Genomic DNA, 25,142 nt, shown 5'->3' with positions numbered 1-25,142 from the left:
TATACAAGATAAAGGAGTTCTAGAGATCTCCTATACAACACAGTGTGTATAGCTAACAATGCTGTAATGTATATTTAAATTTTTCTAAGAGGAAAGATCTTATGTTATGTTCTTTCTGTTCTTATCATGATAATAATTACAATGGGAGTGGGAGGGAACTTTGGGAGGTGATAGGTATGTTTATGGTCTTGGTGGTGGTATTTTCACACATGTATGCATGCGTGCCTGCTAGGTCGCTTCAGTCATGTCTGACTCTTTGGACTGTAGCCCACCAGGCTCCTCTGTCCATGGGATTCTCCAGGCAAGAATACTGGAGTGGGTTGCCATGCCCTCCTCCCAGGGATCTTCCTGACCCAGGGATCGAACCCACATCTCTTACGTCTCCTGCATTGGCAGGTGGAAAGCGCCACCTGGGAAGTTTCTCACAGATGTATACTTATTCCCAAACTCATGTACAGCTCTTTACATGTCAATCATACCTCAACAAAGTAATTTAAAATGCTTTAAATGTAAAAAAGAGCACAATAGCCATCCTTCATGGCAAGATTCTTTAAAATTAAACATAACACAGATTTTTCAAATGTCAAAGAATGGTATCTTTAATGAGTTTTTAAATCATTGTCATTTAAACTAAAGTTTTATTAAAATGTATCAGAAAATACAGATATTATTTGTATATAAACACATACTTAAATCCCACTGAATCTCACTCATTTAACCTTCTACAGCTGCTATTTTGTTTTGATGAAAGATGAATAGGGGATAAATAGAGAGCTAATGCTTCAAACGGATCTACCTGTAGAGTCCCAGGAAAAATCTGGGTGTGTGTCCATATTAAAGAACACTCTTCACCCAAATAAGCAATCACTCAATAGCTCAAGCATAAATGATGCTTCCTACCAAAAAAAAAGAGAGAGAGAGAAAGAGAAGAAGTGGAAGGCAAATTACAGGTCTTGAATTTGGCACATACTAAAGAAAAGCTCCAGAGAGAAGCCTGAATTGTATTTGTTCTCAGACAAGAAGGTAGCCATCACATAACGGATTCCACTTTGATGATGGGTGATTCAACCTCCTGATAAGATTAGGGATCTCCAGGTGTCCTGCCTGGGTCAACAGGGTGAAGCCTGGGATTACCATTTGGGATGAAATAATTGTATCTGTCTTCCTCCCTTCCAGGTCCCCTTCGTATTCGGTTTCACTGAATGAAGCCAGCCTCTCTAATCTTTCTGTTTTCCTAATCAATTTGTAGACTGTATTCTGGCTTATGAGTGGAGTCAATCATACTTAAAAGAATCATAGAGCATTGAAATTTCTCTAGTCTAACCCCCTAATTTTCAGATTAAAAAAAGGCAAGGTCCAGAGAAGTACAAAACAACTGCAAAGGTTCATCAATATCCTTCAGACTGACATTTTTTAGAAAGAGAAGAGAAGGAAGATCTGAATTCGGGTTTGGGAGGACAAAGGGCTGTGGGATTATGCAGGGGTACAAGTTGGGGGAAGGGGTCACGAAGGGGAAGGAGAAAGAATGGGCCTGCGTGCTGGGAAGCCGTCTACAGGGCTGGCTGTGCAGAGCTTTAGCTCAGCCACTGCGCCTGCGGGACGGCGAGCCGGCCCTCAGGCGCCGGCAACTACGCGGCCTCGGCGGCGCAGGGCCGGATGCCGGTGACGGAGACGCTGAGTCCTCTGCATCTCAGGACGCCGGCCTCGCACTCCGTCATCGTCTGCTCCCTGCCGTTCACCTCTACGCAGACGCTAAATCCTGCTTCCTCGCACTCCGAGGAGGCTCTGCAGACACATTCGCTGCCCTCGGCTGGGAAAAGAAGCGAGAGAGGCTTAATGGCACCGGTGGAGGTAGGGGGGGCCAGGCGCTTCCCATCCAAAGTTATGCAAGTGGTGGCTGGAGAGCTACCGGTGTTCCTGTCCCCCACTAACTGCCCCGCCCCGACTGTGGGCTAAACAACACAGACGGTAAATAATCTGCCTGTAATGCAGGAGACCGGGGTTCAATCCCTGGGTCAGGAAGATCCTCTGCAGCAGGGAATGGCAACCTGCTCCAGTAAAGGGAGGCTATTTGCTCCAGAGTAAGCAGGTTCTGAGGCTGGTGCCCGGCTTCCTGTCGACTGGACGGACGCCCATGGGGTGGTTCACTCCTTCAGGTGCTGCCCAGGGGGGCCCCAAACATGATGTGACCCCTCAACGCCCAGACCGAAGGCGGAGACCTCAGCAAAGAGCCAGGCAGCAAGCCTTAGAGGGAGACAAAGAAAAGGAGAATTAACTTGCTTTGAGAGAGAGGACGTGAAACCCAAAAGGCCTCATACCTCGTAAAGACCAAACAGAAAGGAGAGGGAGGGAAAGCGGTGTGGGCGCTGAAGGGGTGATGCTGGAACAGGCATCCCCGAAGGAGGGTAACCAGGTCAGCCAGCAGACTGTGATGACTGCCAAACCTCACGTGTCGCAGACATGGCCATAGGGTTGTGTGTGTCACCGTTTCCGCTGCAAATGGGAGAGGGGCGTGGGGAAAGATGCCCAGGGGGTACCAGCCAGGAGCGGAGGCCCTGAGGAGCTGGTAGAGACCTTACAGATCAAGAAAGCACCATCAGGCTCCCAGATTTATAGATGGGGAAACTGAGGACCATGGCCTGGCTTGGGCAACTCAGCTCTTCCCTCTCAGAGGTGGGGCCCCTGGTGGTGGTTGGCAAGATCACTGTTCAGTGCTACCAGGACACCAGGACAGGAGACCAGCAAGTAGTACCTCCTTTTCCATCACATCCTTCTGATTGCTTCTGGGAGAAAGTGTCAGCCTGGCCCTGATGTACTTCCAACATGCCCCTTTGTTGTTGCTAAGTCAATAGGTCGTGTCCGACTTTTTGCAACCCCATGGACCGTAGCCCACCAGGCTCCTCTGTCCATGGGATTCTCCAGGCAAGAATACTGGAGTGGGTTGCCATGCCCTCTTCCAGGGGATCTCTCCAACCCAGGGATCAAACCCTTGTCTCCTGCTTGGCAGGCAGATTCGTTACCACTGAGCCACCTGGGAAGACATTTTTATGGTTACCTAATGTTTATGGTAAGGGATATTTCCTATTAAAGATGTGCTATAAAGTTTCCTCTTTTAAAAACTGTTATTTTTATGTGAGGCTGTTTCTTTTTTAATGAATATATAATATGGATAATACAAGGACAGAGCAAAAATCGTGGAGGTGAAATGTGATATTTGGGAGGACATTCAGGCCTCAGGGCTTCCCTGGTGGCTCAGACAGCAACAAATCCGCCTGCAATGCAGGAGACCTGGGTTCGATCCCTGGGTCAGGAAGATCCCTTGGAGAAGGAAATGGCAACCCGCTCCAGCATTCTTGCCTGGAGAATCCCATGGACAGAGGAACCGGGCAGGCTACCATCCACGGGGTCTCAAAGAGTCAGACACGACTGAGTGACACAACAAGTTCAGGCCACCAGCAAGGGTTCTGCATCCACCACTTCCCCTCCCCAGGGAAGGCAGTGGGCGGGGGTGAGGGGGGGGATAGTGGGGTAGCAGGAGACTGGGGTTCGGTCCCTGGATCAGGAAGATCCCCTGGAGAAGGGAATGGCTACCTGCTCCAGTATGGAGGATCAGGCAAGGGAGGCGTTTCGCTCCAGAGTAAGCAAGTTCTGAGCCTGAGGCCAGGCTTCACACTCAGACCAATCTGAGTCTTTGACATACTTAGGGATGTGCTTTCATCTGTTGCTAAAATAGCAAACTACATTTCTGAAAACTTCACTCCTACTACTGAAGTATTTTTATAATCACAAATATGAAATGTCCCTTACCATCACATTTTTCCCATAGTGGACACACACCGCAAGCTTTTTCAGCCAAGGCAGGCAGAATGCAGCTCTCTCTACCAGCCACAGTGTAATTTCTACCCTGGCACTGGAGAACATGCATCTTGCAAACGGTCAGAGGCAGTATCCTTTTGCTTCTTTCATCTCGAGCACATACATCCAAGGAGGACCTGAAACAAAATTTTTATATTACTTCCCTTACAAAATTTTCTTTCTTCAAAGCTGAGAATGAAAAGTGAAAGGTGAGGCTCTGGGCTTAGGGCCTCAGATGTTGTCTCCCACAGCCAAATGAGGGGACAGAAATTCAAATCCCCCACATTTCTAGGGCCCAATCCCCTCCAGTCTTCAAAATGAACATATTTTGCTTTTTATTTGCTCACAAGTTGTATAATCTTAGGTATCTGGTGTCGATCTAGTTTCACTTAGAACAGATCAGATACAGCACATTAAAAGAGAAGGCAATGGTCTGTTAGCAACAGGTAGATTGATGACAAAGGAAGAGACAGAAAATTAGCAAAGATCACTGGAGCAGGGCATGGCAACCCACTCCAGTATTCTTGCCTGGAGAATTCCATAGACAGAGGAACCTGGCGGGCTGCAGTCCATAGGGTTGCAAAGAGTCAGACATGACTGAAGCGACAGCACACACACACGCACTCAGAGGGACCGAAGTCAATCAAATGCGACCATGTGATTGGGGGCAGGAGGAGAAGGGGACGACAAAGGATGAGATGGCTGGGTAGCATCACCGACCCAATGGACACAGGTTTGGGTGGACTCTGGGAGTTGGTGATGGACAGGGAGGCCTGGCGTGCTGCAGTTCATATGATCGCAAAGGGTTGGACATGACTGACCGACTGAACTGAACTGACACCTATGGCTGATTCATGTTGAGGTTTGACAGAAGACAACTAAATTCTGTAAAGCAATTATCCTTCAGTTAAAAAATAAATAAATTTTGAAAAAGTGGGACTACTAACTGCAGAATAAAGCAGCTCTTCCCAGCCCAGCTGCCCTGAGAGTTCACATCCACATGATAGCATTATCCACAGCCGATGACTAAATTCTCAAGGGAAGATGAACTCTATTTTTCAATGCTATTTTTAGAGTATCTATGTTTACAAAATAGTTTAGAAATATTTCCGTGAAATGTGTTACTTTTTTTCCTTATGCATTGGTGCTAAAAAAGTGCCAGTATTTGAAATGTCACTAATAAAAACAACCACTTATCTGAATACTGATGGGTAAGGATGCCATTACTGGAGTGAAACCTTAGACAACAAAAGGCATTTTTGAATAACAGACAGAATCTATATTTACTTACATATATTTAGCTCTAATGTTTTCTTCTCTAACCAAGAGCTAAATTTGTTTGGACAAAGAAATACAGAAATACATAACAGAAACAAATTCTTGTATCTTTTTTTTAATCTGTTTATTTAAACTTTAAATAGAAGTACTTAGAACAGCTTAAACGGCAAAGACCTTACAAGCCACCTCCCTTGTTATCAATGCACATTCAGTTGCTCAGTTGTGTCTGACTCTGCAACCCCATGGACTGTGGCTCCATGGAGGAGCCCAGAGGACAGGCTCATCTGTCCATGGAATTTTCCAGGCAAGAATACTTGAGCAGATTGCCATTTCCTACTGCAAGGGATCTTTCCCATCCAGGGATCAAACCCATGTCTCTTGCGTCTCCCGCATTGGCAGGTGGATTCTTTACCACTTGGGCCATCTGGGAAGCCCATATCAGACATTAAGACTCTTCCCAAGTGTATAAACAACAGGCTGCAGATAAGCACAATGAAGCAAAGAAGTTGAAAGGAAGATGAAGGTGAATCAAAGTAAACAATGAGTAACAGAGAATAACAGCACAGTCAGAAGATTCTGGGCTGAACTTTCTTGTGTATTTGTTTCCTTTTTCTCCTTTTTCTTTCTTTCTTTTTTTTTTTCTTAACAATTTCCATTTATGTTATTCAGCTATATATTCTCCTTCACACACAAAGTTACTTCTTATAGGATACCCCTTAGTCATCACTACCCAATGTAGGTATTCAAGGAGTTGGATATGTGTTTTGATGACCATACTAACCGAAAGCCAAGTAATTGGCCAATAAATTTGTGTTTTGATTGTTAACCTTAGAGGTGGTCAGTAAGCCCTAGGGACTGGATGTTTCCTATTTGCCTCTCCAGATTCACCCTCCTCTCTTCTTCACCCTGCCTGGGAAGCTGAAGCATATGGACCACATCAATAGACTTCCTTGTCCTCTAGCTTCAGGGGTGTTTGATCACTGTGGGGTTCTGGCAGAAGAGAAGGGAGGAAAGAGAGTACAGTTGGGGTATTTATTCCCCTGGCTCACTCCTAGGCACCTCTGAAGCCCCTAAAATGAGAGAATCAACTCCTCCTCAACTAACCCTCTGTCAACAGATTTTCATAAAAGCTCCTCTCTCACAACTTATGACTTAGGCATGGAAAAAAATGTAAACCAGTTCAGTTCAGCTTCTACCAGTTTAGGAATACTGCCCTGTTATGTGCAGTTTTCTTTGCTCGACCCACATTTCTGTAAATAGTCCCACCAATAAACCTCCTCTGGTCCTAATTTAATCATGCCATCTGTATCCAACATGTAGTAATTACTTCAGCTATATTTCTACAAAAGAGTGATTTCAAGTGGGATGCTGTTCTTGGAACGCAAATCTAAAAACATATTTCAAGAATTAGAAAAGCAGCTGCTTTTTCTCTGTTGGTATTGCTTTAAGAGTTTATGTCCCTGGGGCTGCCCTGGTAGCTCAGTGGTAAAGAATTAGCCTGCCAATGCAAGAGAGACAGGTTCAATCTCCAGTCCAGGAAGATCCCACATGCTACACATAACTAAGCCCGTGCACCACAACTACTGAGCTTGTACTCTAGAGCCTGGGAGCCAAAACTACTGAGCCTGCGTGCCCTAAAGGTCATGCTCTGCAACAAGAGAAGCCACAGCAAAGAAAAACGTGTACACCGCAACTAGAGAGTAGCCTCCGCTTGCAGCAAAAGACCCAGCACAGCCAAAGATAAATAAATAAAACGATTAAAAAAAAAGTTTATGTCTCAAGGGAATTCCAGCCCTAATCTCCTCGAGCTCTAAATCCTCAGGTTTTGTCATTTTGTCCCATTTTATACAGAAAACAAGCAGCATCAAGCAATCCTTCAGCCTTTCTCACCAGCCGGACTAGAACACTGCCTGACACCACCAATGGGCAGCCCTGGTGATCCAGGCAAAAACAGGTAGCAAATGGACTGGACTGAAATGCAAAGGGCCTTGATCCTTGGTCAGTAACACCTTTGATCCAACAGAGACTAGCATCTAAGAAATCATTCAATCTATTTTGAATAAAATAAAACAGAGAAGAAAACAGAGCTTACCCACATTCATAGGGCATTTTACAAACACATCTCGAATTCTGCAGTTTCTCCCAAGGCTGACATTTAGGCACTTTCGGTGTCAAAGTTGCTTCTAAAAGAGAAGAATGATGGAGATGTGACCATTAGAAGAGCTTGTTTGTAGTAAACAAGGATTGTTTCAATTGTTGAACCAGGCAATAAATTCTTATAATCAATAAATTAATAAAGCTATAAAGCATTTTATAAGAGGTACAGCATCACAGACCCAGCAAATAACGTCTCTGGTCATAGTAGCCACCAGTTCTTAAGCATTGACTCTTGATCCTGCCCTTTTTATATGATATTTAATTCTTCTTTCTAAATAGCCATTTAAGAGATGAGGAAACTAAGAGTCAGAAAAGTCAAGAAATTCATGCTAGTTAACAAATTGGCCAAGCCAGGATTTAAGTCCATGTTTGTCTGAGTTGAAGTCCCATGGTGTAGGCTCCCTTTCTTCAAAAAGATGGAGTTTAAAATATCATATTAAGAGAGTAGCACTGAAACGTAAACATTACACATGTAAAAGAGATAGCTAGTGGGAATTTGACGACTGATGCAGGGAGCTCAACCCAGTGCTCTGCAGCAACCCAGAGGTATGGGATGATGTGGGGAGTGGGAGGGAGGTTCAAGGGGAGGGGACACATACATACTTATGGCTGATACATATTTTTGTATGGCAGAAACCAACACATTGTAAAGCAATTATCCTCCAATTAAAAATTTTAAAAAAGAAGTTGGGGTTTAAAAACCATGCGTTATTTGGGTACGTTTTGCCCACTGCGCCTATCACGAGACAGAAAGCATACCCCTGACCTATACAAGAAGAACTCTCAGTATCTCAAGGTTGACTATAATAATCTCTTACATGTAAATGTCCAAGTGGTCACCCCTCAACAGTGAGTAAATGTCTGGAGGTGTTTACATCAGTAAAATCCTTTCCTTCCTGTTTTCTACAAACTGATAGAAAGCCAATTATCACTCCAGTTTTGTCAGGGAAACACCTTGGTCCGACTTGCAAGAGCTTAATTTGCCTTGGCCACAGCTAGGCCTGACTACAAGATGAACAGTGTTCATTTTGCCATTTCCACTTGCCTTGCCATTTTCACTTCCGGCAGCTTCATTACAATGGAATTCTGTGGCATATACTTTTTCATCATCAAACTAGTTACCTGTTAGATATACCTATAAAGGTCATTTGTCTGAAGGTCATGTTTTTATGGATGCACAAACTGTACAATGCTTCATTACTTTTGGAAAACTTAAGAGCTTTAGGCATGACAGGAAAATCTCATGAACAAGGAAGGCAGAAACTTGTACAAACGGTACCAAGCTGAAGTATGTCTGTCTTCTTCAGCATTGTCTGTAGCAAGTATTTATTCTTTAAGCATTTTTATTTAAGATGGTGTTATCTTAAATGCAATGTAGTATCCTGAATTGGATCCTAGACCATGAAAACGATATCCGTGGAAAAACGTGATGAAGAGTCTGTCATTTAGTTGACAGTGTTGTACTAATTAATATTAATGCCTTGGTTTTGACCAACTAGATTATGTCAAGATATGTGAGGTGTTAATAGTATGGGAAGATGGGTAACTTTTCTGCAACTTTTCTGAAATCATAAATGATTCCAAAATAAAATACTTTAATGGTATTATTTAGATCAATGCTTCTCAACCAGGGACAGTTTTGCTCCCCAGGGGACATTGGGCAATGTCAAAGGACATTTTCAGTTGTCACCCCTGTGAGATAGCAGAGACCAGGGATTCTGCCAAACATGTTACAATACATAGGACAGTCTCTCACAACAAAGAATTATCAGGTTCCAAAATTCCAATAGTGTCGGGGTTGAGAAAGTCTGATCTAAATGTACCCAAGCTGAAGTTCAATGATTAAGCTGTGTAAATGAATTCTGCATTATTATTAGCAGTTTTTTGCTAATCATTCTTAAGGATGGAATTTTAGATTTTACATATTTTCTAAAAGTTCTCGTAATTGCTTTGTGGAAAAAATTGCTTGTGGAATTACCTAGACAAGAGACTTGCATGTAAAAAGAACATGGCTTTGTCATCTTCATAACTTATTTAACCAAGTAAACCCACTCTTAGGGCCCACCTACAGAATGTACCTTCACTATTTTAAAATCAAATATCTTCACGTCAAGGCTAAATACCACTGGGGGTGGAGATAAATGAGAGACAAATGTTTAATGGGTAGAGTTTCAATTTGGGAAGATGGAATGTTGGATGACAGTGATGGTTGAACAATAATGGGAATGTATTTAATGCTACTGGATTGCACGTTTTTAAATGGTTCAAATGATAAATGTTGTGTGTATTTTACCACAATTAAAAAAAAAAACTACTTAAACAGCAGGTATTTAAAAACTCTGGAGGCTAACAAACCTGGCCTTTTTTTGTTTGTTATAGGCTTACTTTAAGGGGAGTTATTATTGTTATCCACATCTTTCAAAAAATACACAGGTTTGGAAAACATCCTTAATTAGAGCCCTCATAGAATTTGCTGAGGGGGAGAAAATTCATACCAAATTGTGCTATAAAGTGACTGTCACTATATATTTTATATTTTTAGGATACCAAGAAAACAAAGAATTTCTAAAAGCTGATTTCTGGCTTCCTCCTGACTTTTTAAAAATGTACTTTTATGAAATACAGAGTTGAGATCACAATTTATATAAAATTCTGCCTATTTCATTTTTGGGTTTATAAAATATAAAGTGACAAACTTCAAAGTGAAAGTTGCTCAGTCGTGTCCGACTCTTTGTAACTCCATGGACTGTAGCCCACCAGGCTCTTCTGTCCATGGGATTCTCCAAGCAAGAAGACTGGAGTGAGTTGTCATTCCCTTCTCCAGGGGATTTTCCTGATCCAGGGATTGAACAGAGACTCCTGCATTGCCAGGCAGATTCTTTATCATCTGAGTCACCAGGGAATATTATTATTACTTATGGAATTAACTATTTCATTTCTTCCATAGAAGACACACTTCAGCATCGAATTAAAAATCATATACTCATGTACGGCAAAAACCAATACAACGTTGTAAAGCAATTATCCTCCAATTAAAAAAATTTTTAAATCATATACTCAAGATATAAGAATATCATATAAAATAGAATGCAAGTATGACTTCTTCCTTGTTTTTAACTGTTGCAAGCATAATATTTTCCATTTATTAAAGTGAAAGTCACTCAGTCACGTCCGACTTTTTGCAACCCCATGGACTATACAGTCCATGGAATTCTCCAGGCCAGAATACTGGAGTGGGTAGCCGTTTCCTTCTCCAGGGGATTTTCCCAACCCAGAGATCAAATCCAGGTCGCCTGCATTGCAAGCGGATTCTCTACCAGCTGAGCTACCCGGGAAGTCCATTTATTAAAAAATGTAAACAAAAAAGAAAAAGTTTATTTGAAAACAAATCTTAAGTATCTCTGAACAGAAATATTTGGACCATTTTATACAAGTGGACTTATTCACAAAACAGAAATGGAATCACAGATGTAGAAAGCAAACTTATGGTTACCAGAAGGGAAGAGGGGAAGAGTTAAATTAGGAAGTTGGGATGGACATATACACATTACGATATATAAAATAGGTACTAATAAGGACTTACTGTATAGTGCAGAAACTGTACTCAATACTCTATAAAGGCCTACATGGGCAAAGAATCTAAAAAAGAGTGGATACATGTATATGTATAACTGATTCACTTTGTTGTACACCTAAAACTAACACAACATTGTAAATCAACTATTCTCCAATAAAAATTAAGAACATTTTAAAAGGCCATTTAAATTTGCCATGTGTTCAAAATACTGGATATTTGGATTTCTACTATTAAGAATAATTTCACAAACCACAATACTTTTCCTTTCATAACTTCTGCTTTGTAGGCTTAAATGTAAATACTTTTAAATATTCAATTTCAATAACACTAATAAACTAATAAATACTAATAAACTCCAAAATGAAATAGGCAGAATTTTATATAAATTGTGATCTCAACTCTGTATTTCATAAAAATACATTTTTAAAAAGTCAGGAGGAAGCCAGAAATCAGCTTTTAGAAATTCTTTGTTTTCTTGGTATCCTAAAAATATAAAGCTAATCTTGGATATGAAGGATTTAAGTTAAAATTTGAGAATCACCTGGGCTATTCTTGCCTTTCCTTGAATTCTGTGAGTCTATGTGTTAGGTGCAAAAAGTCTAATTACCCAGTCTAGACCTCCTTCTCATAGTGGGGTCTGGATCGAGGGAGTGATTCCATTACAGCAGTTCAGAACGGCCACAGGGACTCTCACACCCTGAGTCCACGTGTTCTTGGACAGACCCAGGAGCCACTCACCTCTCTGCACACACTGGACATTCTTTACCTCAGGGCTCCACTTAAGGCTGGAACTACAGAGAAATGTCGAGGGACCTTCTAAGGATCTGCCGCCTGAACAGGAAATGGTCACCTTCTCCCCAATGGTGTAGAAAGGTTTGTGGGGATGACTCTGTAGGCCATCCATCAGTGCAGGCAGAACGCAGGCAATCTCTAAAGAGAAAAGAGAGCAGAATACAAGGTGCCTTGCTTTCCTAGACCATCTTTTTTAAATGACAGCCCTGGATAATGCTGATACACTTATTCTGCTTTTTCAAATTAGAGGACAAGGTAGAAAAGGTGAGTTCACTCTCAGGAGGCCCTGAAAGACATGTCCCACCACGCTTGTCATGTAATGATGCAAATGACTGAAAACCAAAACGGTTCCCACCCTCTCACCCCTGCCCTCAAAGTCATATGACAACTTAAAATGAATAAGCATTAAAAGGTCCCCAAGTCCAGTCTGCTGTCAAAACCAGACTTTTCACAGCTGCCACTTCTCTCTCTCATCTGGTGAAGTCTCACGAAAATTTTCCCAAGAGCTGTATGCATTTGCATATCATTGCATATATCCAATTAGATATTTTGCTATTTGAAATTTTTAAAGAACCATCTTTAACCCTGCAGCCATAAAAGTGTTGCATCTTTCTTGGTTTCCCATTCTATCTTTCCTTATTCCATTACAGTCATTATTCATATCTTCTACTTAAAAAAAAAAGGAAAAACATGAAAAACATGCATAATGGTAGAAAGCAAGTCAGAATTCATGACTTAAAAAAAAAAACTTTCTAGTGGGATTTTGGACAATATCCTACAAAGTCCTGCTCTATTTCTGCACCATTTTTATCAGAAAATCCATTCATTCATTCAAAATCAGCATTTATTGAGGGCCTACATTTGGCCAAGTATGTTGAATGCTGCTACGGACACAAAATATTGGTCACATACTCTGCCTTCAAATAGCTAATAATCTAGCATCAGAACTGTTTATTTCTGGCCATGATATATTTGCCAGTTTCACATTAATGCTCCCACTAAGACATATAGGAAGGCTGTAAAAGTTATAAGAAAAACTATTTCTGAGAGCATCAGAGAATAGTCAGAGCAGTGGAAATCCCAAGGTATAAGACTCTAGAAAAAGGAAAGTCTAAAGCAGTGATTACAACATTTGATAATGCTTTTATCTTTGAGGCTATCTGTAAATTTGAAAAAAAAAATTTTTTTAATGTGCTGAAGGGCTGCTAAACTAAGGAGAAAGCTGCAGCTCAGAAGCTGAATAGCTACAGAGAGTTTTTAGCAGTCTCACAGGGCTAGGAGATCAAAAATTAAAGTCCAGTCCTGTTACAAAAGAGGAGCCTCAGTAGAAATCCAATACTTTTCCTTATGATCCCTTAATGGTTATAACCTAGGATTAAGGTAAACTGGACATAAATCAGCCTTGTTCTTGCCAGAAACAAACATAATTTTTTTCTAGAAAAGAATAACATCATGCAAAGTCTCATATTATTTATTTTTTTATAAATAAAGTCTGGCATTCAATCAAAACTAATCTAATAATCAGAAATACAATAGAAACAGATCTACAGCAGATCCAGATGATGGGGCTAACAGACATGAACCATGAAATAACTATGATTAGTATGCTGGAAAAAATTAAATTAGAAGAGGGAGAGTTTCAACAGAGAATTAAAAAGTATAGAAAAGTGGACAAACGGTTTATCTGGAACTGGAAATGAAATTAAGAATTCAACAGAGTTCTTGAAAGCAGATTATAACAAGAATACCGAGAATTAATAAACTAGAATATAGATCAACAGAACATAGTTAGAATGAAACAGAAAGAGAAAAATTGATGTAAAGCAAAGAAATTTAGGGCATTCCCTTGTGGTCCAGTGGTTGAGACTCAGCACTTTCATTCCCGCGGGCCTGGATTTGATCCCTGGTCAGGGAACTAAGGGGCTTCAGCTTCCCTGGTGTTTCAGATGGTAAAGAATCTGCCTGCAGTGTGGGAGATCCAGGTTTGATACATGGGTCAGGAAGATCCCCTGGAGAAGGGAATGGCAACCCACTCCAGTATTCTTGCCTGGAAAATCCCATGGACAGAGGAGCCTGGCGGGCTACAGTCCATGGGGTCGCCAAGAGTCAGACACAACTGAGTGGCTAACATTTTCACTTTCAAGTAACTAAGATCCCAAAATAAGCAAAAAAAGAAAGAAATGTAGCACACACACACATATATACACATATGTATATGTGTATACATTGTAAAAAATGTCTCATCTATGTCTCATGAGCAGAGGTGGGCAAGAATTAAACAGCAATATTTAAGGAAAAAGGCAAATAATTTTCTAAAATTGACAAAAAACATTAAAGGATAGGTTAAAAACTGCTTTGAAGATCAACCAGGACAAAGAAAATCACACTTAGGCACATCAGAGTAGAATTGCTTCTAAAAAAAAAAAATTCTTAGAAACATCTAGACCAAAACAGTATATGATTTCCAAAGGAGAAATAATAAACCTAAAAGTTGACTTCTCACTAGAAAATAATGAAGTCAGAAAGCAATGTAAAAAAATCTTTAAAGGGTTTAATGACAATAATTCCTTACCCAGTAAAAATATCCTTCAAAAATAAAGATAAAACAGGAATGTTTCAGATGAACAGAGTGGGACAATTCCTCACCAGTAGATACACAATAAAGAAAAAGAAGCTCTTAAAGCAAAGTAATCTTTTCAAAGACTGACTTTTAGCTTTATTACTCCTATCTAGGGAATACTTATTAATACATTCTATTCAGTAGTATTGATATCCTATTTATTCTGAAAGACTCAAGGGTGGAGAGACAGAGACAAAGAAAATAGGAGAATTTCCAAGTCATTAAGAAAAAGACTAACAAACCACCAGAAAAATTGCCCAAAAGATTAGACAGCCATTTCATCATAAAAAAGTATCCAAATGGCAATAAATATATGAAAACAGGCTTAACAACATTAGTCATCGGAAGAAATACAAATTTTAAAACACAAAGAGAAAACAAGATACTGCTACACATTCACCACTATGGCTAAAAAAAATTTTTTTAAGATAGATGTTATCAAGTGTAGGTGAGGATACAGAGCAATCTCGACTCCTTGGATTCTGTCCAGGATGTAAATTGGTACAACCACTTGGAAAACTGGTGTGGTGGCTTAGTCCCTAAGTAAGGTCCGACTCTTGCAACCCCATGGACTGTAGTCCACCAGATTCCTGTATCCACAGGATTTCCCAGGCAAGAATACTGGAGTGGGTTGCCGTTTCCTTCTCCAGGGGATCTTTCCAACCCAAGGATTGAATTCACATCGCCTGCATTGCAAGCGGTCTCCTGCCCTGCAAGTGGATTCTTCACCAAAACTGGTAGCATACCAAATCTAAAGATGCGTGCGCCTGACAGCTCAGATATTTCACTAATAGGTATGTACCCAAGAGAGTAAAATGTATGTGCGTGAGCTCAGACTTTCCTCATACAGCACAGAAGAATCAATATAGGAAAAATACATCCCAGTAGTGCTATCTATCCATCTGCTGCAGAATCTTACGTTGTAGTACAGCTGAGATGGAAACCCGAGAACAGTGTTAGGGGGATATGACGCACAGAAGCACTTACTCAGATGCCTACATCTAAACAGACTAGGATCCAAAGCATCTGAGGAAGTAGATTGTAGTACATCCCAGCTAACTGAACTCTGAAGAATGTCTTGACTAGAACTGAGAACTGGCTAGAACTGAGCTCCCTGACCTATTCTGATTTACCCCAGAAACTTTAAAATTGCAATTAGGATTCCCTGGTGGTCCAGTAGTTAAAATTCCAGTAGTCACATGCTGCCAATGCAAGGGATACTGGATTAGATCCCACATGCCATGTGGAACAGCCAAAAAAGAGTTAAAAAAAAAAGGAATAAAAATGTAGTAAAATGTGCCTCATCTAACAGGACCACTAGCAACTACAGAAAGCTGAGGATTTTTTCAAGGTAGTCCTGAAACCTGATTGGGATCATATGAGCCTTTCAGGAAAAAAAAAAGAGATCAAGACAGGAGCATATGATGAGTAGCTATTTATTCTGATTTATTCCCTCCCACTCATCTTAAATGAAATACCGTAACCAAGGCCACTCACTCTGACAATGCATTTTCCCAACAAGCCATTGCAAATCTTCTCCACATCTGGCAATAGGGTCTCCAACCAGAGAGTATCCTTCATTGCAAGTATACATTATGTTTTTCCCAACAGGAAATGTGGCACCTTCATCCTAAATAGAAATAAAAGATGGAGAGAGGAAGAATACATCCCTTTTGCATTAATAAATTGTTTCTTTAGATATATTCAGCCTATAAACCACGACTTCTGTAATCATTAGGCAACCTACATTCAAATAGCTCACTTTGAAAACTGTCCATAAAATCATTTTTTCCTGTACAGTCCTAATTAACAACACTGATACCATCATCATTAAGCCATGCCCATGGGGCCACCCAAGACAGGCGGGTCATGGTGGAGAGGTCTGACAGAATGTGGTCCAACTGGAGAGGGGAATGGCAAACCACTTCAGTATTCTTGCCTTGAGAACCCCATGAACAGTATGAAAAGGCAAAATGATAGGATACTGAAAGAGGAACTTCCCAGGTCAGTAGGTGCCCAATATGCTACTGGAGATCAGTGGAGAAATAACTCCAGAAAGAATGAAGGGATGGAGCCAAAGCAAAAACAATACCCAGTTGTGGATGTGACTGGTGATAGACGCAAGGTCCAATGCTGTAAAGAGCAATATTGCATAGGAACCTGGAATGTCAGCTCCATGAATCAAGGCAAATTGGAAGTGGTCAAACAAGAGAAGGCAAGAGTAAACGTTGACATTCTAGGAATCAGCGAACTAAAATGGACTGGAATGGGTGAATTTAACTCAGATGACCATTATATCTACTACTGCAGGCAGGAATCCCTTAGAAGAAATGGAGTAGCCATCATGGTCAACAAGAGAGTCTGAAATGCAGTACTTGGATGCAATCTCAAAAACGACAGAATGATCTGTTTGTTTCCAAAACAAACCATTCAATAAAACAGTAATCCAAGGCTATGCCCCAACCAGTAACGCTGAAGAAGTTGAAGTTGAACGGTTCTGTGAAGACCTACAAGACCTTTTAGAACTAACACCCAAAAAAGATGTCCTTTTCATTCTAGGGGACTGGAATGCAAAAGTAGGAAGTCAAGAAACACCTGGAGTAACAGGCAAATTTGGCCTTGGAATACAGGATGAAGCAAGGCAAAGACTAATAGAGTTTTTCCAAGAAAATGCACTGGTCATAGCAAACACCCTCTTCCAACAACACAAAAGAAGATTCTACACATGGACATCACCAGATGGTCAATACCGAAATCAGATTGATTATACTCTTTGCAGCCAAAGATGGAGAAGCTCTATACAGTCAACAAAAACAAGACCAGGAGCTGACTGTGGCTCAGATCATGAACTCTTTATTGCCAAATTCAGACTAAAATTGAAGAAAGTGGGGAAAACCACTAGACCATTCAGGTATGACCTAAATCAAATCCCTTATGATTACACAGTGGAAGTGAGAAATAGATTTAAGGACCTAGATCTGATAGATAAAGTGTCTGATGAACTATGGATGGAGGTTCATGACATTGTAAAGGAGACAGGGATCAAGACCATCCCCATGGAAAAGAAATGAAAAAAAGCAAAATGGCTGTCTGGGGAGGCCTTACAAATAGCTGTGAAAAGAAGAGAAGTGAAAAGCAAAGGAAAAAAGGAAAGATATAAGTATCTGAATGCAGAGTTCCAAAGAATAGCAAGAAGAGATAAGAAAGCCTTCCTCAATGATCAATGCAAAGAAATAAAGGAAAACAACAGAATGGGAAAGACTAGAGATCTCTTCAAGAAAATTCGAGATACCATCATCTCTAATTTCATGCAAACATTTCATGCAAAGATGGGCTCAATAAAGGACAGAAATGGTATGGACCTAACAGAAGCAGAAGATATTAAGAAGAGGTGGCAAGAATACACAGAAGAACTGTACAAAAAAGATCTTCAAGACCAAGATAATCACAATGGTATGATCACTCACCTAGAGCCAGACATCCTGGAATGTGAAGTCAAGTAGGCCTTAGGAAGCATCACTACGAACAAAGCTAGTGGAGGTGATGAATTCCAGTTGAGCTATTTCAAATCCTGAAAGATGATGCTGTGAAAGTGCTACACTCAATATGCCAGCAAATTTGGAAAACTCAGCAGTGGCCACAGGACTGGAAAAGGTCACTTTTCATTCCAATCCCAAAGAAAGGCAATGCCAAAGAATGCTCAAACTACTGCACAATTGCACTCATCTCACACGCTAGTAAAGTAATGCTCAAAATTCTCCAAGCCAGGCTTCAGCAATATGTGAACCATGCACTTCCAGATGTTAGCTGGTTTTAGAAAAGGCAGAAGAAGCAGAGATCAAATTGCCAACATCCACTGGATCTTCAAAAAAGCAAGAGAGTTCCAGAAAAGCATCTATTTCTGCTTTATTGACTATGCCAAAGCCTTTGACTGTGTGGATCACAAGAAACTGTGGAAAATTCTGAAAGGGATGGGAATACCAGACCACCTGACCTGCCTCTTGAGAAACCTATATGCAGGTCAGGAAGCAACAGTTAGAACTGGACATGGAACAACAGACTGGTTTCAAATAGGAAAAGGAGTACATCAAGGCTGTATATTGTCACCCTGCTTATTTAACTTATATGCAGAGTACATCATGAGAAACGCTGGGCTGGAAGAAGCACAAGCTGGAATCAAGAATCCTGGGAGAAATATCAATATCCTCAGATATGCAGATGACACCGCCCTTATGGCAGAAAGTGAAGAGGAACTAAAAAGCCTCTTGATGAAAGTGAAAGTGGAGAGTGAAAAAGTTGGCTTAAAGTTCAACATTCAGAAAACGAAGATCATGGCATCTGGTCCCATCGCTTCATGGGAAATAGATGGGGAAACAGTGGAAAAAGTGTCAGACTTTATTTTTGGGGGCTCCAAAATCACTGCAGATGGTGACTGCAGCCATGAAATTAAAAGATGCTTACTCCTTGGAAGTAAAGTTATGACCAACCTAGACAGCATATTGAAAAGCAGAGACATTACTTTGCCAACAAAGGTCTGTCTAGTCAAGGCTATGGTTTTTCCAGTGGTCATGTATGGATATGAGAATTGGACTGTGAATAAAGCTGAGTGCCGAACAATTGATGCTTTTGAACTGTGATGTTGGAGAAGACTCTTGAGAGTCCCTTGGCTTGCAAGGAGATCCAACCAGTCCATTCTAAAGGAGATCAACCCTGGGATTTCTTTGGAAGGAATGATGCCAAAGCTGAAACTCCAGTACTCTGGCCACCTCATGTGAAGAGTTGACTCATTGGAAAAGACTCTGATGCTGGGAGGGATTGGGGGCAGGAGGAGAAGGGGACGACAGAGGATGAGATGACTGGATGGCATCACTGACTCGATGGAAGTGAGTCTGAGTGAACTCCAGGAGTTGGTGATGGACGGGGAGGCCTGGCTTGCTGCGATTCACGGGATCGCAAAGAGTCGGACACAACTGAGCGACTGAATGGACTGAACTGACTGATACCATCATTAATTGAAATAAAGATATTAATGCGACTGTACTATAATTTATTGACTGCTCCCCAAATGAAGCACTGTACTAAACATTTTATCAAAATTATTTTAGTGGATACTGCCCAAGTAACTTGTCTTTTACTTTCAGGAAAGTCTGTTATCAGATTTTAGAAATGTCTTTGTCACTCAACTCTTCCCAGTGAGGTGTTATGGGCTGTCCACTGGTAATCACATCCAACAAAAGCCATTATGGAACAGGGAGAAATGTTTACATCTTACCAACATGTTCATGGAAGTCTGAGTTCCCACTGATGACTTTTAAGAGAAGCATAACGTTGCTTTTCGCCCACCACCCTCCCCTGCCCCATTCATGTAAGGAAAGTGTTGCTGGAGCTGAGTCAGATTTGAGGACATGTCATTAGCCTATAATGCCAAGAGGTGAGATTTCATGGTGAAGCAAGGACGAATCTGAAGTCTGAGCCTTGAGGGAGTCATCATGCTTGTTTGGTTTCTCTATTGGTGCCTTTCTTCATCCTTTTAGTTCTCTGCTACTCAAGGGGATGGTGAAGAAAATCGGCCTGGGAGAGAACTTGCAGCTGGAACAGCTCTGCTGTTGGCATTAGAACAAAATTCTATGGAGCCTGCTTCTCAAAGTCCTCCTCATCCTGACCCATTCTGGCTCCATTATGAGAGTTGGTAGGAAACACAGCACCCAGACTGGCAATGAGATTTGCAGAAAATTGGGAAAGATATTTAATCTGCTTGGTTCTAGTCCCTAACCTTTTTCTTGCAGAAGGGACCTCTATATGAGAAAGTCTAACTCAACAGTGTCTAAACCTGGCCATCTCTGTCAGAATCACTAGCAGCAATTTTAAAACAAAGAAAAAAGATTCTCAGGCTCTACCCCAAACTTACAAAATGGGGGGAGGGCGGGTGGAAAAAGAAGAAAGGTCAAGTAATAATCCATTGTTCAGTTCCCTGGGTGCCTGTGAGGTAGCCAGTCCACAAGAGTGTTTAGAAACTCCAGTCCTTTACAGGTCACCACATGCACTGCAGCTAAAGACAGCACAAACACCTCTGAATAGTACCTACATCCGGGGACATTTCGGCCGACACTCAGCGAGTATATGTTCAAGGGCCTGGCATTTGAGAGACAGAAACTATCATGGAGCAAGCTCGGCTGGTGGCATTGAGAACATCCTGATGAACAGTAACTCCTATGTGAGCACAAAGAGACACTTACTGGGGTTTGGAGCCAAAGTTTAATCATAACAAGGAGTGAGAAGAGCACGAATTAATACGGTCCCAAAGGCAAGAAAGTTCTCCCAAATGACAGTGGCAGATGACTCGTGTTCCTTCCTGAACAAGAAAATTGCTCAAAGTACAATGACCCATATCTCTCCAGACACTGGCTAAATGTCTCACCGGCTCCTGGAATAAACAGAATGCTTCACCCCAGCCCTGGTAGTTATGAAAAACTTTAAACGACTCCTTTCAATGGAAAAAATATGGAAAGTTCTCTATATTGAAAACCTTGCTTATAGATTCCGACTTTCATGTTCAGAATGGAAATGTTTAGCAGCCCTCTGGCATAATTACATTTCTAATTCATTGGGTGGTGATATTGATTTCCCTTACCATAGGAGATACACTGCCTTCTGAAGAATTCTAATCACCTTGGGCCAAAGAAGAAAAGTCACAAACTAAACTCCTCGCTGATGAAAAACTAAAATGCACACATATAACGTTTTTTAACACTGCTTCATCACAGGAGGAGGAAATAGATTATGAACATCAGTAGAGAGCTAGAACTTGGAGCAAAGAGGATATGTAAAGAAAAAAAATCTCTTTCATAACCAACTTGAACAAATCCGTCTTTCAAGGCAGGAGGGGATGAGCAGAATTTTGTTGGAACCAAAGACAAGGGAAAACAATGTGGTTCGAGCAATCTGAAAGGAAAAGGAAATAAAACATAATTAATGTGATGGATTTTCTACTGTTAATAAATATTGTATACTACAGTGAATGTTTCATTTGCATCTGAAGGGACTCCATCATGTGATGTGATGTTTTTGCCATTCTCAGAACCAAACATCTGACCACATCCGTGACACAAACACAAACTTGAGCTTCCAAAAGATAACAACCAGGTCAGTAGTGCAGAAAATAAGCATCAAGAAAAAAGAAAGAAAGAAAAGTGATTGGACAACACACATCCTTATACGACTTCTAGAAGACATCCATCTAACACTACCTTTTCTCCTACTGTCTGTCTCTTAAATACTTTAAACACAGAATTAATTCTCTATTGAAAATAAGGCAATTCAAGTTCGTGATCGTGGAAGAGAGATAACACAAAACAACCGCTTTTGACTGAGTGCTCACTATGTGCTAAGCACCATGGCAGATGCTCTACAAATGTGCCTCAGCTCCATTCACATGCACAGTAACCCCCTGAGATATGTGGGAAAGTCTCAGAAAGTCTGAGTAACTTGTCCAAGGTTATAGAGGAAAAAATACCAGGACTAGATTCTCATCTAGGCAGTTGTTGCTCAATCACTCAGTCATGTCAGACTCTCTGCAACCCCATGGACTGTAGCACGCCAGGCTTCCCTGTCCTTCACCCTCTCCCGAGGTTTGCTCAAACTCATGCCCATTGATGCCATGCACCCACCTCGGCCTCTGTAGGCTCCTTGAACTTATGCTCTTTCTACCTCTCACAAGGCAATCTCTAGTGGAGCTCAAAATAATTGAATTCAAACAGGTCCCTGTGGGGCTCCCGGGCAGGGAGGCCTATTTTTGTCCCCTGATTCTTATAGGCAAGACTCCAGCCTCCATGACCTTCCCTAAGAGCAAATTTAAACAGTTGTTAATCAAGGGAGAAGCAACGAAGAAAACAGCTGAGGCAAGACTAAGGAGATCCATCACCTGAGAAGAGGGATGAGAGTGCAAGCCAAGTAAACACCCTGATCTTGTCAGAGACCCCACCCTTGGACATGTGTTATAAAACCGCCTCAGCAGATCCTCTGGGCTTGGGACACATAGTTTCTTGAGGCAGGAGCCTGCTATGCCCTCCTTTGCCTGGCACAGTAATAAAGCTATCCTTTTCTACTTCACCCAAAACACGGCCTGCAAGATTTAATTCGGCACTGGCACAGAGAGGCCAAGCTTTTGGCATCATAATCGGTAACAGTGACATCCATCATCAGGCAATGATTATCAGTGGTGCCTCTGAGGTCACTCTTTTACCAATATTAACTCCACTCCAGGAACATGAAATCTGAAGGGAAGCCTTACAAATAGCCTCTGAATGTCACCTCCTTCTAAGCTAATTTCCTTATATTCTTGTCACAACTGAGGAAACTCAGAAATGTGAAGCAGTAAGCAGTTTTCCTTTTTGTACTAAGGAGGAAGAGGATATTTTCTCTCTTCTGAGCACCAAGAAGAGTGAGAATTCTCTCAAAGCTTCCTTAGGAGGCTCCTGTCCATCCAGCTTTATGTCTGCAGACTCCCTCAGAGACCCTCGTCTTCCCAGAAATCTGTGCCCTGAATGCAGCTTTCTCCTCCTTCCAGATTTCATATGTTTGCCAGCTGATTTCCCAGGTGGCACTAGTGGTAAAGAACCTGCCTGCCAATGCAGAGATGTAAGAGGCGCAGGTTCGATCCCTGGGTCGGGAAGATCCCCTGGAGGAGAATGTGGCCACACGCTCCAGTGTTCTTGCCTGGAGAATCCCCATGGACAGAGGGCTACAGTCCGTAAGATTGCAAACAGTCAGACACAACTGAGCGACTTGAGCACATCTAGACCAAAGAATAGAGGGATGGCATCTAGAAGTCAAGGCACTCTCAGTGATTCTTACTTCCCACATGCCTCTCCCGTTCAGCTGACCCCAGTGTTAAAAACCAAGCACTCCCTGATAAAATCATCATGTAGCCTTTAAATGTTTCAATAGCAGCCATCATGTATTCCATGCTTCTGCAGAGGACATTGAGTTTTATGTAATTGCCAGGAGGTCTGGACTCCATTACCGCAAATGCTCCAGCTCCTCGTCTTCGCATTGCCTGGTTTCTGAGGTTTCTCCAATGCAGGATTTCCCACCCGCCCTGGGAGGGGGGTTATTGCATTCTCGGCTTCTTGTTTTCTTCCCTTGAACACAGGGACCCCAAGAGGACCAGCAGTTCCACCCTCCATCCACCCCTCCTGCAAATAAAGAGAGATTTTTTGGAGAGCACTTGGAGAGAAAGATTTCTGAGCTTAATACTAAGCCTTCTGCTAAGTGGTTATTGAGGGAGGGGACAATCCGGAGTGTACTCCCTTCACTCTGTTCACTGAGGCCTTCCACAATGGCCAGACTGTCCCTGCACACTGACTAGGACTGTCCATATTAAGACTGCATTAACAAATTTCTTGCAGCAATATCTTACATTTGTGTATTATTTTACATTTTCAAAGCACTTCCACATGCATTTTTTCATTCATTTACTTCTCACAAGAATGAATGGAGGTGGCAAAGCGGTCTGTGAACATTTTCATTTGATAGGCATGGAATCCAGAACCAAACAGTTAAATGCTCTGTCCCGTGCTGTTACTGTCAGCCAGGTGCCACATCCCGACTGTAACTCGGTCTTACAGCTGAATCCAGGCTCTTTTTTTTTTATCACCTCACAGTCTCTCAATAAAGGCACATAAGGTCCTATTGTTAAAGCAGTGATTGGGCCTCAGAAGAACATAGTCTATTGGGTATCCAGGTTGCCCACCCTAGGGTTGGAGCTGTATAACATGAGGAAATATGCAAGTAGGAGAAATGTGTCTACCTCCTGTCAGCATCCTACTTAACCTGCAGGTACCTCCTCACTCACCCTGGCCACCTTCCACCTCAGGGCTGGTTCCTGTCTCACAGTTTTTAGTATTTTCCCCATCATGTTCCTTGGGGGAGGTAAGAGAGAATTTGAAGCATATGCAGGGCAGAAAGTGAAGAGGAACTAAAAAGCCTCTTGATGAAAGTAAAAGAGGAGAGTGAAAAAGTTGGCTTAAAGCTCAACATTCAGAAAACGAAGATCATGGCATCTGGTCCCATCACTCCATGGCAAATAGATGGAGAAACAGTGGAAACAGTGTCAGACTTTATTTTGGGGGGCTCCAAAATCACTGCAGATGGTGATTGCAGCCATGAAATTAAAAGACACTTACTCCTTGGAAGAAAAGTTATGACCAATCTAGATAGCATATTCAAAAGCAGAGACATTACTTTGCCAACTAAGGTCCGTCTAGTCAAGGCTATGGTTTTTCCAGTAGTCACGTATGGATGTGTGAGTTGGACTGTGAAGAAAACTGAGAGCCAAACAATTGATGCTTTTGAACTGTGGTGTTGGAGAAGACTCTTGAGAGTCCCTTGGCTTGCAAGGAGATCCAACCAGTCCATTCTGAAGGAGATCAACCCTGGGATTTCTTTGGAAGGAATGATGCTAAAGCTGAAACTCCAATACTTTGGCCCCCTGATGCAAACAGCTGGCTCACTGGAAAAACCCTGATGCTCTGAAAGATTGAGGGCGCGAAAAGAAGGGGACGACCGAGGATGAGATGGCTGGATGGCATCACTGACTCGATGAACACGAGTCTGAGTGAACTCCGGGAGTTGGTGATGGACAGGGAGGCCTGGCGAGCTGCGATTCATGGGGTCGCAAAGAGTCGGACACGACTGAGCGACTGAACTGAACTGAACTGAACTAAGAACTTTGCTTTCCGAGTTAGAAACTAATCTCAGGAACCACTCCCTCAAAGCATTATTCTCTGCTTATAGAAGAGGGTGTTTACTGCTCCTTAGCTATTTCTATTGGAGAAGGCAATGGCAACCCACTCCAGCACTCTT

The 25,142-nt window shown here is 41.7% G+C and overlaps 1 protein-coding gene across 1 annotated transcript in view; it reads right to left on the bottom strand.

Moving 5' to 3' along the window:
* Positions 1-572: 572 nt before the first annotated feature.
* C7 (complement C7) overlaps positions 573-25,142 on the bottom strand; it is a 58,501-nt gene continuing 33,931 nt past the window's right edge. Inside the window, exons 12-18 of the mRNA XM_040262420.1 lie at positions 23,302-23,473; positions 21,134-21,221; positions 15,777-15,909; positions 11,606-11,797; positions 7,226-7,316; positions 3,808-3,992; positions 573-1,810 (exon numbers count right to left, since the gene is read on the bottom strand). Coding sequence (XP_040118354.1) covers positions 1,629-1,810; positions 3,808-3,992; positions 7,226-7,316; positions 11,606-11,797; positions 15,777-15,909; positions 21,134-21,221; positions 23,302-23,473 — 1,043 coding nt within the window. The 3' untranslated portion in view covers positions 573-1,628. The remainder of the gene's footprint in view (positions 1,811-3,807; positions 3,993-7,225; positions 7,317-11,605; positions 11,798-15,776; positions 15,910-21,133; positions 21,222-23,301; positions 23,474-25,142) is intronic.

Source organism: Oryx dammah, unplaced genomic scaffold (assembly GCF_014754425.2).
Source record: "Oryx dammah isolate SB20612 unplaced genomic scaffold, SCBI_Odam_1.1 HiC_scaffold_20, whole genome shotgun sequence".
Classification (NCBI taxonomy): domain Eukaryota; kingdom Metazoa; phylum Chordata; class Mammalia; order Artiodactyla; family Bovidae; genus Oryx; species Oryx dammah.
The sequence above is the reverse complement of the archived record's forward strand: the minus strand, read 5'-3'. Positions and strand labels throughout refer to the sequence as shown.